This window comes from Nycticebus coucang, chromosome 2 (assembly GCF_027406575.1).
Source record: "Nycticebus coucang isolate mNycCou1 chromosome 2, mNycCou1.pri, whole genome shotgun sequence".
NCBI classification, from domain to species: Eukaryota; Metazoa; Chordata; class Mammalia; order Primates; family Lorisidae; genus Nycticebus; species Nycticebus coucang.
In genome coordinates this window covers 12,440,547-12,459,733 of record NC_069781.1, presented here as the reverse complement: position 1 = coordinate 12,459,733, position 19,187 = coordinate 12,440,547, and the positions used below count along the sequence as shown (strand labels likewise).

At 50.8% G+C, this 19,187-nt stretch overlaps 1 protein-coding gene across 2 annotated transcripts in view; it reads left to right on the top strand.

The window, feature by feature from the left end:
* OLFML2A (olfactomedin like 2A) overlaps positions 1-15,808 on the top strand; it is a 36,856-nt gene extending 21,048 nt beyond the window's left edge. For both annotated transcript variants that reach the window (XM_053562694.1, XM_053562701.1), the window contains exons 4-8: positions 2,852-3,061; positions 5,207-5,456; positions 7,267-7,497; positions 9,647-9,832; positions 11,189-15,808. In XM_053562694.1, the coding sequence (XP_053418669.1) occupies positions 2,852-3,061; positions 5,207-5,456; positions 7,267-7,497; positions 9,647-9,832; positions 11,189-11,793 (1,482 nt within the window). In that variant the 3' untranslated portion in view covers positions 11,794-15,808. The remainder of the gene's footprint in view (positions 1-2,851; positions 3,062-5,206; positions 5,457-7,266; positions 7,498-9,646; positions 9,833-11,188) is intronic.
* Positions 15,809-19,187: the final 3,379 nt, after the last annotated feature.

The window sequence follows — 19,187 nt, the reverse complement described above, 5'->3', positions numbered from 1 at the left end:
AAGAAAAAAAGCTTTCTGCTCACACTGGGAGGAGGTAGAGAAATTAGCTGGCTCCCTCCACCAAAGTGAAAACCCTCCCAGGGGGTCAGGAAGCAATTAGGGATCCCAGCCTCCCACTGCTCTCTTTCCTTATGCCAGTGGCTCTTAAACAGGGGTAATTTTGCAGTTGGAAATAGCTGGAGACACTTATAGTTGTCACAAGTTAGGCAGAGGACAGGGTGGATGCTACTGGCTTCCAGTGGGTTGAGGCCAGAGCTGTTGCTGAACCCCAAAAGAGCACAGGACTGTCCTCAACAACAGCCATCTGGCAAATGTCGATGATGCTGAGGCTGTGAAAATCTGCCTGACACGCTCTGGCTTCTGTCATCCCTGGGATCGTGTTTAAAATGTGCTTTCATATTCCTTAGCCTTTCTTGTCCTTATTCTACCGTACAATTTTTATTATGATAAGGATTCCCATTTTACAGGCAAGAAAACTGATGCTCCAAGAGGTAGTTACTACTCAAGGTTACCCAGCCAGGAAGTAAAGGACAAGGGTTTGACAGGTGTGTCTGACTCCTTCTTGCTGCCTTTTGGTCTCTGAATCTGAGTCACTCAGGACTGACTGGATGTAAATCACTTGCCTCTGTAACAGTATCTATGAGCGAGATTCTGAACTCACAATTCTGTTACTCCACCACTTCTTAGCATAGAGGTGTTTCCTACTTCTGGTTCCAGTCTCTCCCACTTTACCTGAGAAGTAGACTCAGACAAAGGAATACCACCATACTCCAGACCTGCTGGAGCTTTGGGGGCCTGGACAACAGGCTTCCTGAGTCCTATTTGGTGGACAAGGCCAGCCTGGAAAGCAGCCCCCATAGGTAGCCGGGGATTCACAGAGTGAGGAGTGTCATGGCTCTGGGCAGTCTGTCTGTTCCCAGCAGGCCTCAGAACCAGCAGTAGCTCCAGAGGGTGGTGTGGGAGCTGCTGAGGCTAGGCAGGGAGCCAGGGTGCCCAGGAGGAGATGAGGAAGGGTAGAGGACACATCCTAGGAAACATGGCAGCTCCAGTGCAATCAGAAGAGCCCACAGGGCCTGGGACAGAAGTTGGGGCCCGGGAGAGAAGAAGTTTGGGCCTTGGAAACCAGGAGGGAGCAGAGCTCACCCACAGTAAAACCCCAAAGAGTTTCATTTCATCTGAATAGTGGAATATTTTATAAAAGAAAGGTATTCTGTGTTATTTATAAAATTAAAAAGTAATTTTAGGGTGGCACCTGTGTCTCAAAGGAGTAGGGCGCCGGCCCCTGTATACTGGAGGTGGCGGGTTCAAACCTGGCTCCAGCCAAAAACTGCAAAAAAAAAAAAAGTAATTTTAGTCCAGGAGCTGTGGCTCATGCCTGTAATCCTAGCACTTTGGGAGACAGAGGTGGGAGGATTGCTTGAGGCCAGGAGTTCAAGACCAGCCTAAGCAAAAGTGAGACCTCATCTCTATAAAAAATGAGCCAGGCATGGTGGCACGACACTGTAGTCCCAGCTACTTGGGAGGATGAGCAGGAGGATCACTGGAGCCCAGGAGTTTGAAGTTGCTGTGAGTTATGCTGATGCCACTGTACTTTAGCGTAGGGGACAAAGAGAGATTCTGTTCAAAATAATAAGAATAAGGAATCTTCTAAGTAGCAAAAGGTTGGAAGCAATTTAAATGACCTTCAATAAGGCTAAATAAATTATAGCCTGCTGATACAACGGCATACTGTGTAGCTATTAAAAGGAACAGGGAGCCCTACCGATGCAGATATGGATCACTTCCCAGAATAGGCTGCTCAGTGAAAAGGCAAAGTGCTGAAAAATACATATGTATGTACACATTTGTCCTTCTAAATGTACAGACCCTCCTTAGAAGGATGCATAAGAAACCCATAACAGTTGTTCACACTGAGAAAGAACAATGGAAGGGAGATGTATATGTATATGTGTGTGTGTATATATATATATATTTTTTTTTTTTTTTTTTGAGACAGAGTCTCACTTTGTTGCTCTCAGTAGAGAGCTGTGATATTGTAGCTCACAGTAACCTCAAACTCTTGGGCTCAAGCAATTATCTTGCCTCAACCTCCCGAGTAGCTGGGACTATAAGTACCCGCCAAATGCCCTGCTATTTTTTAGAGATGGGATCTTGCTCTGGCTCAAGGTGGTCTCAAACCTGTGAGCTCAGGCAATCCATCTGCCTCAGACCCCCAGAGTGCTAGGATTACAGGCATGATCCACTGCACCCAGCCTGAAAGGGAGACATATTTTTATACCTATTTATATCTTTTTTTTTTTTTGAGACAGGATCTCACTCTGTTGCCCAGGCTGCAGGCTGGAGTGCTGTGGCTCAGTTATAGCTCACAGCAACTTCAAACTTCTTGGCTCAAGCAGTCCTCCTGCCTCAGCCTCCTGGGTAGCTGGGGATTACAGGTGCACACAACCATGCCCAGCCAATTTTTTTCATTTTATTTATTTATTTTGTAAAGATGGGGTCTTACTGTATTGCCCAGGCTGGTCTCCAACTCCTGGCCTCAAGTAATCTTCTCACCTCAGCCTCTCAAAGTGCTGGGATTACAGGCCACTGCACCTGGCCTCACATTTATATCTTTTACATTTAATACCATGAACATCTATGATCTATTTTTTATCCCTTCACTTTTGAATTCACAAAGTTGGTGACTACAGGGTCTCTGTGAGCATGTTGTGCTCCATCATGCTCGCAGGGGCCACCCAGCCTGCTCAGGGGCCTGGGCAGCAAGGCCTGATGGCCGAAGCTAGGGTATCCCTCTGGGCCAGGGGTTCAGAAGAAGTTGGCTTGGGAAAGACCTAGAATTCCACCCCCACAGAGTGTCAAGGCCAACCTGAGCCGTGAGAATGAGGTGGTGAAGGAGAGTGTGCGTCACCTCAGTGAACAGCTGAAGCACTATGAGAACCACTCGGCCATCATGATGGGCATCAAGAAGGAACTGTCCAGCCTGGGCCTCCAGCTGCTGCAGAAGGATGCAGCTGCAGCCCCAGCCGCTGCCCCAGCCACAGGCCCTGGGATCAAGGCTCAGGTGAGTGCTCGGATTGCAGGGTTGGGAGTGGCTAGGCTTGGGAACACAGTATGCCTGGACCTCAGCCGCAAGGGCCAGCTCAGTGGGGCTTTAGGGCCGTAGGATGGGGCTGAGAGCTGGCATGGCTGGGCAGCTCTACCCTGGCAGAGTAAGGAACAGAGGTGCCTGCTGTGCAATGAGCACAGTCAACACAGGTGAGTCGGAGGGAGACCTGGGGATCCAGCAGAGGGAGCTGGTCCCTAAGCCAGGTGTTTGCCAATATTCTCATTTCCAAGTTTCCAAATGAGTTGGGTCACTGGGTCACGTTGGTGGAGATGACCCTCCCTGCCTGGCCCTGAGAGACCAGGTCAGCAGCAGTAAAACTGCTTGTAGCTTCCCCTGCTGTGGCTGGGCCCCTGGTTGGGTCGGGGCTGCTCAGAGGCAGGAGAGCAATGCTTGCAGGCCTGCATTCATCCATTCTGAGCTGGGATGGAAAGTTCCTGCGTCAAATACCCAGACATTCTGTCCTCAATCTCAGAGCACCAAGTGAGCAGAGGCACTGGCTTGGTCACCTGTGACAGCTAAAACGGATTTGTGCAAATATAATAAAGGTCCTCCCTTTAGGGAGACAAATTCCTAAAATGTCTCTCCCTCCAAGCAGATAAATTAGAGTGAAGAGCCACCTTCGGGTGAATAAGCTGCACAAGGCCACTTCCTACGCTGAATACACACCAGGGTGCGTGGCTCGGTGGATGGCGTGCAGACGAGATTTCAAACCCATTCATGCACCGTCCTCCAGTTGTCCGTGGGGCAACAAAGCCACACCTCTATCCACAGTGGCCTTGTTTATTTGGTGAGCCATGGAAAACCTGACTTTCTCACAGACATTATCTGTTAATCTCATAACCACCTAGGAGGAGGGATGACTCCTGCCTGTTTAGCAGATGAGGAGACAGGGTGAGGTCACATGGAGAAGGGGTGGCTGAGCTGGGAGTGGCAGTTGGGTCTGCATGACTGCCAAGCCTGCCTCCTCCTTCTCTTCCTCTCTACGTCTCTGCCTCCTGTGTTGACATTGTGATAATGGGGCCATTTGTGTCTACAACTGGAACCGCCTAGATACCGTGTGGAGGAAGCTTATGCCTTGGGCCACTGGCTTCCTGCTCATTCTGGTGCCAATGCCACAGGCGAGACTGAATGCTGTTTTGGCAGCAGCACAGAAGGTGTCTAGCTGGATACTGTACTTGCCATGTCTTCCTGAGCTTCTAACAATGGGTGATATCACAGGCCCTGTGTTCTTGTGCCAAGCCAGCGTCAGAGCCATTTAAATAGGAAGTGAAAATAACAAAACTCCCAAAACATTAGAAACTGCATGTTTTAGTGGTAGGGTGACCAACCTTCCCAGTTTGCCTAGGACTGAAGGGTTTCCCAGGATGCAGCACGTTCAGTGCTAAAACTATGAAAGTTCCGGGCAGCGCCTATGGCTCAGTCGGTAAGGCGCCGGCCCCATATACTGAGGGTGGTGGGTTCGAACCCAGCCCCAGCAGAACTGCGACAGAAAAATAGCCGGGTGTCGTGGCGGGCGCCTGTAGTCCCAGCTACTCAGGAGGCTGAGGCAAGAGAATTGCTTAAGCCCAGGAGTTGGAGGTTGCTGTGAGCTGTGTGATGCCACGGCACTCTACCCAGGGCCATAAAGTGAAACTCTGTCTCTACAAAAAACAAAACAAACAAAAAAAAAAATATGAAAGTTCCAGGCACAATGGGATGAGTTGGTTACCCTGCCTAAGATCCAGAGAACTTCTCCCCTGCCCACACACTAAGACAAATGATTAAGAGGGACCAGGCCCGGAAGCTACCTCCTGAAGGGGCTGACCATTCTAGTTAACCCCTGGGGAGGAGTGGGCAGGGGCTGGGAGATGGGATGGGAATCTGACCCATTAATTTGGGCTTCAAGCCCTCAAGGGTGCTAGAGAGTTGAGTAGGGAAACCAAGGCAAACCAGTCATGGATGTAGCTACTGAGAGGGTATGGAAAGCTGTGACTTCATGTGCACCTGGGAAGGGAGGCCTGAGTAATATGACCACTTATAGCTCCCGAATGCTGAGCCCCATGACCTGCTACAGCATCCGCTTAACTGTCCCTCTAGTCTGAGACTTCCCTTCTCTCCCAGGACACAGCTGGAGGAAAAGGTAAGGGTACCAACAAATACGGTGGTGTGCAGAAGAGCTTTGTAGACAGGAGCCTCCCAAAACCTCCTAAGGAGAAGCTGCTGAAGGTGGAGAAGCTGAGGCAGGAGAGCAGCAAGAGCAGACTTCCCCAGCCCACAGCCAAGCCCCGGGCCCTGGCCCAGCAGCAAGCCGTGATCCGGGGCTTCACCTACTACAAGGCAGGCGGTCAGGAGGTGACTGAGCCAGTGGCTGGTGAGTCAGAGTGGGGTGGGAACCTTAGGGTGGAGCTTGCTGATGGATGCCCGCCTCCTGGGGATCCCCTTGTCTTCTCCGTAGTCACTGTCCAGATTACAGCCCCACCATTGATAACCTGTTAGGTGTCTTTGCCCATCCACATTCCAGGGGGATAATACCCCACTCATGAGGATGTAGAGAATGAAATGTTGAACTAACAGGAAGAGCACTCAGTTTCTTTCTAGTATTTAAAGCTGTCTTCACCTTCATTGAGCTTTTTTTGTCCATTCATAGATTTGTAGAAAGTGCATTGTGTGCCAGGTGACAGGAAACAATGTAAATACAGTCCCTGCCCCGACAAAGCTCATAGTCTAGTGGGTGGGAAAAAGCATACCTATGACCAAGCAGCTGCCAGAGGTGGGGACGGGAGGACACAGGGCTCTGGAAACTGACGTGGGACCTCTTGGGCACCTCTCCTTTCCAGCCTGGCCCCTCCAGCTCCTCTCACTTCTCTGTCTCTAAGGAGGAGCCCACAGACCTTTGTATTTTTCCTGCAGCTCCCTGCAGGATCACAGGAAGGGTAACAAAGTAATTAACCAAAAAACAAGAGACAAAAGTTCTTAGGTAGCCCAAATTTCTGAGCTAGATCCACAGGTTGTGGCTCCTGAATCTCCCAGAGACCTTCCCCAGATGTCTACTCTCCTGTGATGTTCCGAGAGTGTTCCAAACTCACTCCTTCCCTTCCTAGATCTCTCTGGCTGCCTCCTCTGGTGAGGCCCTCTTCCTAGCCCATGTCCAAGGGGGCAGGGAGATAGAACAATTAAGGACCAGTCTCCTTCAAGAGCCCCCTTCTTTCTTGGCCTCTCAGGGCTCAGGGGCCCTCTTCCCCCAGCCTCTGACCCCCAAGCACTGCCAGTCCCAGCCTGGCCATGATACAGAGCCTCTGACCCCTGGCTGGGGCACTGCCCAAGAACAGCTGCAGTCATCTGACTCTGCCAGCAAGGGCCTGTGGGAACAAGTGCCCTGCCCTGGCAGGCAGCCAAGGCCAACCCCATAGTGGCTTCCCCTGGCCAGAAGAACTGTCCCTCATCCCAGCTAGGGCCCAGGCTTCCAGGGCTGACCCACAACAGAGCCTGGCTAAATCCTCTGCAGCGATGAAGCCCAGGAGGGAGAACAAAGGAAGAAGTCAGGTCATTGTCCTCAAGTCAAGGGGTCTCTGAGCCCCTCCCGGAGCTGTGCACAGAGTCCTCTCGGGGCCAGACCATCATGGTAACAACAGCACCGTTCTTTTGTCCCGGTGTCACAGTTTTCTGACTACTTTCACACATGCCACTGCATTTGATCCTGGCAGCAACTGCACTTTCCAGGGGAAAGGAATGGAAGTAAGTGTGTAAAATGGGAGCAGGAGTTTCTGCCTTCTAGAACTGAATCTAGGAAATCAAAGAACTGGAACAAAGAGCTGGACACTTAGGAAGGAAGGGGGATCTCATATTTGGCACCTCATATTTGCCAGGATCTGTGCAAGTGTTTTATGTACTGTTCCCTCTGATAACACCACAGCCTGACCCTGCCCTCATTGCTCTCATTCTCAGGGGTGGAAGCGAGCCTAGAGAGGCAGGGGACTTTGATGGGCCCTCTGAGCTGGGGAGGAGTGGACCTGAGCTTGGTACCCTGACAGTGAGGCCTTTCACTCCCTCAGGGTGTGGGGAGTGCCCTGAGGAGCCCCTCTCCATCTCCATCTCAGAGCTACTGAGCTCCCTGTGGGTCTGGGGAGACCCAGGCAGCAGCGGGTGCTGCTGGGGGTCAGCACAGGGTCTTCTCTCTGCAGATAATGCCCTCAAGGGCACTTCCTGGCTGGAACAACTGCCAACCAAGGTGGAGAGCAGGCCACCTGAACCCAACTCTGCGGAGCAGGACGGGGCTGAGCCCAGGTTCTCAGAGGGAGCAGCTTTGGCCCCTGGCACGACCACCTCAGAGCCTACCACCACCACCACCCCAACTCCCACCACTAGTCCCCTGCCCACTGAGCCACCTTCACGCCCAGAAGTGCCCAGCCCAGGTAAGTAGCTTCACTTGGATCAGCAAACTCAAATTCAGCCCATGGCCTGTCTTTGTACAGCCCTCAAGCTAAGAACGTTTTTACATTTTTAAAGGGTTGTTAGAAAAAATAAAGAGGGTGGCGCCTGTGGCTCAGTGGGTAGGGAGCCAGCCCCATATATAGAGGGTGGCGGGTTCGAACCCAGCCCCAGCTAAACTGCAACAATAACAACAACAAAAAAGAATAGCCAGGTGTTGTGGCAGGCACCTGTAGTCCCAGCTACTCAGGAGGCTAAGGCAAGAGAATCACCTAAGCCTAGGAGTTGGAGGTTGCTGTGAGCTGTGACGCCATAGCACTCTACTGAGGGCCATAAAGTGAGACTCTGTCTCCAAAAAATAAAAATAAAAAAATAAAGAAGAGACTCTGGAATAGAAGAATTCTGTGTCCTACAGAGCCTCAGACATTTACTATCTGACCCTTTCCAGAAAAAGTGCTTATAAAGCAGGTAGTATTTAACCAAGGTAACCAATGACCAATTAAAAAAAAAAAGCAGGTAGTATTGTCAACAACTTATTCTTATACTGAAAACAACCTATCTGTTTTCATTTCTTTATTTCCTCTGTCCTGTCTTTGGTCCTGTTTTTATCTCTGCATTTACAGTTTTGACTTGTGTCCATCCCATTCTTCTGGAGGGCCTCTCTGCTGCCTATGGTGACAAGCCTTCCAAAACCATTCCTTGCTTTTGTCCAAGTGCATTCCACTTCTAGGAATCTTTCCTGAAGGATCCTCCAGCGATATGGACAACAGCTGCCACTGAAGTGGTTGCAACACAGCACTATTTCTAATGTCAGAAAACTGGAAATAACCTAAGGGCCTGACATAGTTTAACAAATTCATGGGCACAGCTGTCTGGTGGCCTGGTAGAACCTGGAAATCACATTATTAAAAGACTGTTTAATGATGTGAGAAATTTCTCAGTAGAGGGGGAAAAAACAGGCTACATAAAACTATATATTCATAAGAGTCGAAGTGGTTTTTTGGGTTTTTTTTTGAGACAGTCTCGCTATGTCGCCCTCAGTAGAGTGCTGTAGCGTCACAGCTCACAGCAACCTCAAACTCTTGGGCTTCACCGGTTCTCTTGCCTCAGCCTCCTAAGTAGCTGGGACTACAGGCGCCCGCCATGATGCCTGGCTCTTTTTTGGTTGTAGTTGTCATTGTTGTTCGGCCCGGGCTGGGCTCAAACCTCAGTGTCCTACTCATTCAGCTATGGGCGCCAAGCCAAGAGTGGAAGTTTTTTTGTTTGTTTGTTTTTTTTTTGTAGTTTTTGGCCAGGGCTGGGTTTGAACCCACCACCTCTGGCATATGGAGCCGGCGCCCTACCCCTCTGAGCCACAGGCACCGCCCAAGAGTCAAAGTTTTTTAAAGTATGTTGGCATGCCTATACCAGCAAAGAAAAAATAAGAAGGAAGGAAATACAACAGGTTTAAAATTTTCTTTGGGTAATGGAATTATTTAAGATTTTATTTTATTTTATATTTTAGGGTTTTAAATTTTTTTATTTTCAATTGACAAATTAAAATTGTATGTATTTATAGTGTACCACATGATGTTTCAATATATGTATACATTGTGGAATGAATAAATCAAGCTAATTGGCATATGTATTACCTCACATACTTTTTTGTGTGGGGTAAGAACACAAAATCTTAGCAATTTTTAAGTATACAGTAGGTGGTATAGCAAACCTCCTGTCTAACTGAAATTTTAATTCTTTGACTGACATCTCCCAGGCTGCTCACCACTTGTAACAACCATTCTACTTTGCTTATAGGATTCAACTTCCTTCCTTAATTAGGTCCAGGTGAGGTTTTTAACCCGACGCCCCTGGTCTGCAGTACCAGCGCTCAGACCCCTGAGCTATGGCGCCCAGTGAATTTCAACATTTTTAGATTCCACAGATAATGGATAATGGAATTTTGAATGCTTTCTATAATGATCAGGCATTGCCTTCACTGTGAGGAAAGGACAGGGATGGAGGGAAGGCCACAAAGAAAATAAGAGGAATTTAAGTTCAACCCAGATAACATCCAAAGGACGGTTGCTCTGGCTCATTGCTGGCAGGTTTAGCACCAGCGCTGTGCCCCAGAGCCATGCCTCTTATTCCCCATAGACAGGGAGGCGAGCTGCGAAGGCACCCTCCGGGCCGTGGACCCCCCTCTGAGGCACCACAGCTACGGGCGCCACGAGGGGGCCTGGATGAAGGACCCTGCCGCCCGGGATGACAGGATCTACGTCACCAACTACTACTATGGAAACAGCCTGGTGGAGTTCCGCAACCTGGAGAACTTCAAGCAAGGTCAGGGACCTCCGTGATGGGGCAGGGTGTGGGCAGCCTGGAGAGGGTCCCCATGGAGCCTGGGCCTTCCCTTCCTTTGCTTGTGGCTTCCTGTGCTACAGCCTGGCCAGGCTCCAGAGTGCCAGCCATACTGAGAAGTCTGAAGGGTACTGAAGCGGAGTCTGGGGGTACTAGGCTGGGGGCCTAGCCAGACCCCCATGGCACCTCTGGGTGTGGGCACCATGCCAGGCCCTGGAACGAGCAGCAAACAAAGACATGGTCCTGTCCGTGCAAATGTAACCTACTGTCATGGGGAACAATGTTGAACTTCTGCTCTTTGAGCGCTTACTACCTGCTAATTGCTTATATCTTTGTAAATCTTTGAGGTGGGGGTTCAGGGCCTCAGACCTTAGAGGAGATACAGGTCTGTTGCAGAGACAAGTTGAAGCTGTCTGTACAGGGAAGGGCAAAATTTTGGTTATCACATCTGGGGTATGATGGGGGAAGAGGTCAGTTACACTAGACCTGCCTTCCAAAAGGCACAGGCTGGTGGGGGACCCGTGGGGGGAGCAAAGACTTAAAGAGACAATGTCAAGCTAGCATTTGAGGGAAAGCTCAGGGGGCTGTGGAAATCCATCCTGGAGATCAGGGAAGACTTCCCAGAAGAGATGATGCTGAGCCGAGCCCTGGAGGAAGAGTCAGAGTAAGCCATGCAGAAGGGACAGGGAAGGGTGTTCTTGGCACAAGCCCTAGCATTGCAAAGGCCGGGCAATAACCAGAAGCACGTGGCATGGGGGAAGCAGGGGTGAGTGGCTGGGGCAGACTTTGTTTGCACTTGCCCTATAGAATCCTGGAATATGGCCTGGGACAACTAAAGTCCTTCACTGCCAGCTCAAAGTTGGCCTGCCTTTTGCCTCAAGTATCTCACAGGCTGGTGGAGGAAGCCAGGGATAGCACCAAGACAAAAGGCTATGGAAGGCTAGAGGAGAGGCCCCTTATGGGGCTGGGGAGGTCAGGGAAGGCTTCCTGGAGGCGACATTGGCTGAAGGATCTAAACCATAGGCAGACATTCCCCAGGCAGATGTTTGGGGATGGCAGTCCAGACAGAAGAACAGCAGGGTCAAAGCATGGGGCTGATGCCACCCTGTGACTAAACCCTAGCTGTGCCCCACTCCCTGACTGGGTGACCTTGAACCCTCTGAGCCTGTTTCTTCATAGGCAAATGAAATGAGGATAGTACTTCCTTCAGGGGACTCGTGTAATGAGGTGATAAGCTTGGGGTCAGTTGCTTGCTGGGTCACTCTGGAGCTCTTGCTGGGCTCACAGTGCGGGGTGGGTTGTTCTGGAGGCTCTGGCGTGACCACGCCCTCTGTGCAGGCCGCTGGAGTAACATGTACAAGCTGCCCTACAACTGGATCGGCACGGGCCACGTGGTGTACCAGGGCGCCTTCTACTACAACCGCGCCTTCACGCGCAACATCATCAAATACGACCTGCGCCAGCGCTTCGTGGCCGCCTGGGCGCTGCTGCCCGACGTGGTGTACGAGGATACCACGCCCTGGAAGTGGCGCGGCCACTCGGACATCGACTTCGCCGTGGACGAGAGCGGCCTGTGGGTCATCTACCCCGCCGTGGATGACCGTGACGAGTCTCAGCCCGAGGTGATAGTGCTGAGCCGCCTGGACCCGGGCGACCTCTCCACTCACCGCGAGACCACGTGGAAGACACGGCTGCGGCGCAACTCCTATGGAAACTGCTTCCTGGTGTGCGGCATCCTGTACGCGGTGGACACGTACAACCAGCGAGAGGGCCAGGTGGCCTATGCCTTCGACACGCACACGGGCACCGACGCCCGCCCCCAGCTGCCCTTCCTCAACGAGCACGCCTACACCACCCAGATCGACTACAACCCCAAGGAGCGTGTGCTCTACGCCTGGGACAACGGCCACCAGCTCACCTACACCCTCCACTTCGTGGTCTGAGCTGGGGACCTGCCGCAGGGGAGGGGGAGGCACTGGAGGAGGGGCTCTCCGTGTCAAGCCCTGCAGCCCCCCCAATCAGCGAGTACCTACTAGGGGCCAGCCCAGGCTGGGGGCTAGGCATGGGGGGCTACTGGGCCTCGAGCTTCCTCTGTACCCAAGGGGTAACCCTCACTTCCACTCACAGAGCATTGTGCCAAGGCTTACACGCACTTAGAACCTGTTTAACATTCCCAGCACCACCCTTGGAGGGAGAGGTCGTGCAGCCCATTTGACAAATGAGGAATCCACACTTAGAGGGAGGGTAGCTTGCCTTGAGCTCAGGCAGAATGAAGACATTTCTCCTTTCTCTTCCCCTTCCTCCTCCATCCCCTTAATTGGCTCTGTCTCCCCTCCCAGGACCACTCCAGACCAGAAGCCTCTGGGGCCAATGTGCTTATGGTGCATGGATGTCCCAGCTCTGCCTGCCACCCAGGCCCCTGTCTGGCTCAGCTTGATGCCCTGGGCTGTGGGCCCCTTGGTCCATGTCCCTGCTTCTTGCCTTTGGCCATCCCCCCATCCCACCCCACCCACTGTCCGGCCACATTCCAAGCCTCTACAGTCACCTAGCCACTGAGCAGAAACCACACCCAGAGAGAAAATACTGGCCCCTGTTCCAAGGCCCCCTCCCTTCTGTCCTCATTTTTATTTTCTCTTATTCTTCATCAGTGCCGTCATCTGTTTCTGCAACAACAGCTGAGAAGGCGGCAGGCAGCTGCCTGCCAGCAGCAGCTCTACCAGGGTGGGGAGCTGAGCTGAGGCTCCCTCTCCACTCAGAAGCACCAGCGTTGGCCACACACACAGGCCTGGAGTCTTCTTATTCCCTCCAAAAGCCTTTGGGCCTGGGTTCCGCCTTGTCCTCTCTCTCTGGGCCTTCAAACCCACAACCTATACACACTCAGGGATACCTCCAGGTCTGCCATGAATGAGACCCTAGACCCAAGGCTGGGGTGGTACCAGAATGGAGCCAGTTCTCTCTTTCTTGTTAGTCCCGACCTGGTAATTTGGTGTGCTGGCCCAGCAGCCTGATGGGCTGAGGAAGACGGGGCCTGAACAACAGCAAGCTGCCTTCTGGTTGTAGGTTGTAGGAAAGAGCTAGGGTTTGGAAGCAGGGAGGGGAGGACTAAGGGTCTGCAAATAAGTTTTTCCTGGCTTTAGAGATGGGGCAACCTACAACTTGGGGTGGGGGACTACAGGTGGGCCACCTTGCCTGGGGCTGCTGATGGCTCCCCAGAGCCTCAGACCCAGGCAGCCCAGAGGACAGAACCTTCCAGCATGCCATTCATCTGCTTTGTACAGTCTTTTTTTTTTTTTTTTTTTTAAACAGAGTCTCACTACGTCGCCTTGGGTAGAGTGCTGTGGCGTCACAGCTCACAGCAACCTCAAACTCTTGGACTTAAGTGATTCTCTTGCCTCAGCCTCCCAAGTAGCTGGGACTACAGGCACCCACCACCATACCTGGCTATTTTTTGGTTGCAGTTTTTCATTGTTGTTTAGCAGGCCCGGGCCAGGTTCAAACCTGCCAGCCTCTGTGCATGTGGCTGGCACCGTAACCACTGTGCTATGGGTGCTGAACCTGCTTTACAGTATTTTTAGAGCTAGAAAGAAGTTCTCTAGCCAAATTCCTGTTTCATCAAAGGGAAAATAGATCCAGAAAGGTTTAGAGGGGAGCCCACCATCACACTGATCTCCTTCTAGCAGGGTTTTGTCTATATCCCTTATTCTCCAGCATGGAGACAGTAGACCACCTGGCACCCAAGCCATCCAGCACTTACAAAGGAAGGATATTTACTGCTGATCCTTACACAGCCCCCTACCCCGCTGCCCTCTTTCTGCCCCCATGCCAGCTCCTGGGAATACCCGGTTGCCATGTTAGGAAATTCAGCTGCATAGACAAGAGTAGAAGGAAACGGGTTTTGTGCAGAATACATTTCTTTCAAGCATTGTCAGGTGATTTTGTTTTGTTGAAGCTATAAGTCATCCTTGAAATAAAGGGGAATGGTGGCACCCAGGCCTGACTCATAGTGGTGGACACATCCAGCTTCCCCTGGCCAGCCAACTGCCACAGGCCCCACTTGCAGACTCTTCAGGGGGCTGCAAGGCCCCACATTTCCCTTGGCCCCGGGTGTGGGTTTTACAAGACTATGTCTTTCATGACATCATAGCCCAGCCACGTGAGAATAAAGACAAGGCCCCTTTTTCTTCATTAGTTGGAGAATAGGGAAAACTAGACTAGGCTGATTTTTAAAAATTAAAGGACAAGCAGCCCTGCATTTTGTGGTTAGGGGTGCTGGCCAGAGTCCCCAAACATTCACTAGGCCCTTTCTGTTTTCGGGCTTCTGCACTGGGTTAGGTAGTAGGTACAGTTATTTTTCCAATTTTTACACATGTTCACACTGGAGCTCAGAATAATGAACTCACTTGTCTCATAGGTGGTTAAGTGACAAGCTAGTTTTCAAAGTCAGGTAATAAAACCAGCAGTATGCTCAGCATGTCCCATGTATAACTCCTTGTATCTTCACATCAATGGAAGGTACATAGCCTGCATGTTCCCATTTTACAGATGAGGACACTGAGGAGAAGGGACTCCCCAGGTTCACATGGCAGCTTAGTCTGTGGCAGGGTTGGGGTTCCAGGGCTGGTTGATGCATGTTCTTTACCAACTGCCTGCCACTCAGTGGCAGCTTCAGATTGTCATGGCCATTGCCTTCATCCCATGTGGCCAGGCCACAAACTGCATCCACACAGAAGCTCCAAGAAGGAGGTCAGAGCCAGCTTATACAAAGCCAGAAGGCCAAGCCAAGGTGTGGCCACCTCTAGTCATTTAAATAATAAAGCTGAGTATAAAGTAACAGAGAAAGGAAAATTCTTAGACTGTTAGTGATGAGAGGCAGGGAAGGGATTTGGGGGAACCGGAGCCAGCTCTACAGGAAAGTGACCTCTACCAGCTTTGGGATTTTTTTTTAACCTATCTTGGGCTTTATTATGTTTGGCAAAAGGTACTTCAAACAAGGAAGGGCCTGGACTGAGGAGGGAGGGACAGTCTCTGACCACCTCATCTGTAAGGGCGAAGGAGACTGGCTCTGGTGTTTCTGACAACGTGATACTTTGGCTTTGGCTTCTACCTTTGGTTCCTCCTAAAGATTTCTAGGCCTTAAATTTAATCTGTTCTCTCTGGGGAGGAAAGAAGGAAGTTTCTGCCTTGGTAGGAACACTAAAGGTGAGGTCAGGGAATCTTCCTGGGAATGATTTGAGGGGCTTCTGAAAGCCCACGTGTTCTGAAACATCTGTGACAGCGTTGGGAATCACTATGGCAACAGAAGGACATAGTGCTGGATAATTGTCAGAAAGCCCTGAAGGGAGTTAGGGAGGTGGGTGAAGTCCAACCCCACCTCTTTCATGCTACTAGCTTGTGACAAGTTCTCTCCTCCCTGCCCTGCCCCCTGCACCCCTCCCCTACTACTGAAGACACACAGCTCAGTGAGGACAAGGGCCACAGAAGCCCAGGCAGCTCCCTCCTAGAGCTAGAGACACATTTATACATATTACCAGCAATCCATCCAGGAACCCACGAGGTTAGCTTTATTTTTCCCCATTACAGGTAATGAACCTCAAGTTCAGAGAGGTTAAGTAACCTCCTCAGGGTCATAGCTCTTAACAAGTAGCAGAGTCCAGATTTGAACCAAGTCTGTTTTTATACCAAAGCCCCAAACTAACTATTGTTAGGAATCTTGTAACCAGTCATGTTTTCTTCTTTGTTTTGGCTGCTGGGACGCTCAAAGTCAAACTTTGAGGCCCTTTTTAACAACTGTGCTCAGTCTTCTACTGGACTCTCTTCATTCTAGCTCTCTGCTTTTACCTTTACCTGCATCTCTTTATTTTTATTCTCGTGTACTTTATCTATTTTTGTAAGTTGCCATGATACTTTTCTGCAACATGTTGGAATATACCTAAATAAAGACATGATCAGAAGTTTGATTTAAAAGTGTTGACTAAATGCTGTGGTCTGTATACGTATATTATAACATATACATGTGATAACTTTAATCATTTTTTTTTTTTTTGTAGAGACAGTTTCACTTTATTGCCCTCGGTAGAGTGCCATGGCATCACACAGCTCACAGCAACCTCCAACTCCTGGGCTTAGGCAATTCTCCTGCCTCAGCCTCCTGAGTAGCTGGGACTATAGGCGCCCGCCACAACGCCCGGCTATTTTTTTGTTGCAGTTTGGCCGGGGCTGGGTTTAAACCCGCCACCCTTGGCATATGGGGCCAGCGCTCTCCTCACTGAGCCACAGGCGCCGCCCTACATGTGATAACTTTAAAACATTTGAGCCGGGCATGGTGGCTCATGCCTGGAATCCTAGCACTCTGGGAAGTCAAGGCAGGTGGACTGCCTGCGCTCAGGAGTTTGAGACCAGACTGAGCAAAGCAAGAGCCCATCTCCACTAAAAGTAAAAAACCTAACTGGGCATCATGGCAGCACCTGGAGTTCCAGCTACTGGGGAGGCTGAGGCAGGAGGATCCCTTGAGTTTGAGGTTGCTGTGAGCTATGATGCGATGGTACCACTACTAACCAGGGTGACAGAGTGAGACTATGTCTCAAAAAAAAGAAAAAAATGCATTTCTGGGAAAAAGAGTGTCATGGAATTGGGGAGGGAGACTGGACATCTCACTTTGTGCTATGGGTGCCAAGCCCTGGGACAGCTCACTTTGGCCATTCACACGCACTCTTTGTGATTCTTTCGCTGTTTCCCTTCACCTTCAGGATGGTTTATTATTTCTCTTTCAAATGATGCCGTTCTTTTTACTAAAATAATTTCTTTTTCAAAAGTAATTTTTATAAGTTGTTAGCAAAACAAAACAAAAAAAACTTTAAAAAATAATTTTCTTTGAGGAAGTTCTATATTACAATAGTAAGAATAGGCCAGTGTCAATGACCATGAACTAAGATGCCACATGGAAAACAAGTAGTATGACCTCTACATCTGGTAGAGACCGTGACCACTGGGGCATAAGCCCAGTTGCTCTTTGTTAAAATAGATTAGCAAGGGCGGCGCCTGTGGCTCAGTGAGTAGGGCGCTGGCCCCATATGCCGAGGGTGGCGGGTTCAAACCCAGCCCCAGCCAAACTGCAACAAAAAAATAGCCAGGCATGGGCGGCGCCTGTGGCTCAGCGGGTAGGGCGCCGGTCCCATATGCCGGAGGTGGCGGGTTCAAACCCAGCCCCGGCCAAATTAAAAAAAAAAAAAAAAAAAAAATAGCCAGGCGTTGTGGCAGGCGCCTGTAGTCTCAGCTGCTCGGGAGGCTGAGGCAAGAGAATCGCGTAAGCCCAAGAGTTAGAGGTTGCTGTGAGCCGTGTGACGCCACGGCACTCTACCCGAGGGCGGTACAGTGAGACTCTGTCTCTACAAAAAAAAATAATAGATTAGCAAGAGTTCAAGGGACATATGGGTGATGTGACAGCAAGTGGACATTGTCCTTGGTGTAATGGAAGGGATGGGATTGAAAGGAAATGGCTCTCTCCTCACTGACTCAATGGCCCTTCACACAGTGGCTTAGGTACCAACAAGAGCTGTCTCAAACTACTCATGGGTGGACTTGGATTCAGAGCAACCCCCAGCACACACACACACAGACCCCCACAGATACTCAGCCGGCCCCTCCCCCAGATTCAGCAGAGTACCTGCCTTGCCTCTGATCTGGACCCTCTCTCTCCTTCTCCCCACAGGACAAAAGCACAGTGCCACTCCACCACTGCCAGGGCTGCTGCACATGCCCCTGGTCCTAGGCAAGCCAAGTAGGGCTGGGCTCTGGGTAGTGCGTCCCATAGCCTCCTTCCTTGGGCCTCCCAGAGTGCTGGGATTACCAGTGTGAGCCCCCGTGCCCAGCCGGGGCTGAATTCCCTACGTTTATTCAGGCAGCAATATTTGTTGAGGCCATCTGTAGGCAAGTTCCTCACAGAAATCTCTAGAATGCAATCTCGGATAATTAAGGTCGGAGGGCTGACAGGATATTTCCAGTGACTCTCTTCATCCTGCAGTTCTATGAAAATGAGAAAACCCATCTTCAGGGAAAAAGACCTGCCTAAAATCCCCTCCCTGGTCTGCAGCCAGGGACTTGTGCAGCAAAGAAAGCTGCGGCATTTCTGTCATCTCTGTCATCTGCAGCCTCCCAGCACTTCGTGGCTCTGGGCCCTGATTCCATGTTCAAGGCAACTCTATGGCCAACAGAGGCCAGAGGCCAGTGAGCTTGGGGCTGGACGGACTTATCTCTGACCCTTATCATCTGGGTGTGCCAGAAAGAGCAGTCATGAGGCTTGCATGGTTTTGTAAGCCTGTACCGTGATTCCAGCACACGCCGGGGGTTCAGGAAGGAGCAGCTACTGCTGAGCTTGTGACCAGTTCATTCCCTGTTCAGGACAACTGCTGGTTGTCCTGGCGTGTCTGTGTGTCACCCCCTGTGGGCTGCACACTGTGACTGATAATTCCTACGTGCTGGGCTCAGAGGCGCCCAGTGGAGCAGGTCCCCTCCCTACCCAGAGAGGCTTCTGGGAGGGGGCACACTCAGTGTGCCTACCTCGTGGAGACCAAGAGGGGCTCCACGTGCCCTGCGAAGGAGTGAGGGCTTCTCCCAGAGCTGCAGGAGTCACAGAGATCCCCACCGGAGCCATGGAGCAGCCAACACCTCCCAATCAGCTTCCATGTCAGAGCAAGGGAGCCTCCTCTGGTCACCTCTGATACCCTAATGATGTGACCCTTGAAAAGAACCTGTCTGCCCTTTAGAATTTTTCCCTGGGACTTCAAGGCCCTGAAATCTCCCCTAGGCCAGAGTGGAAAAGGAAGAAATCATAGGAACTGTCCATAGGCAATGTACTGTCTGAGCGTTTGCTCTGCGCCTGGCACTGTCTCACTGAATCCTCCCAGTAACCCCATGAAATAGGACTGCTGCTGCCCACATTTCACAATGAGGACCCTCAGGCACATCAGGTATTCAATGTCACACACCTGGAAATGGCTAGCTGAGCTGCCACCCTCTCAATACACATCACCAATCATCCCCAGTGGTCCCCAACACTAGCCCACATTGTCAGAATCACCACAGAGTTTTAACAGATGCCAATGTCTCCCCAGCACCCTGGACCAAAATACTACAGTCTATGGGAGTGAGCACTGAGATTTGGTGGGTTTTATTTTTTATTCTAATTTTTTAGAGATAGGGTCTCACTCTGTTGCCCAGGCTGGAGTACAATGGTGGGATCATACTTCACTGCAACCTCCAACTCTTGGGTTCAATTCCTCCCAGTTCAGTCTTCTGAGTAGCTGGGACTATAAGTGAGCACCACCACACCCAGGTAACT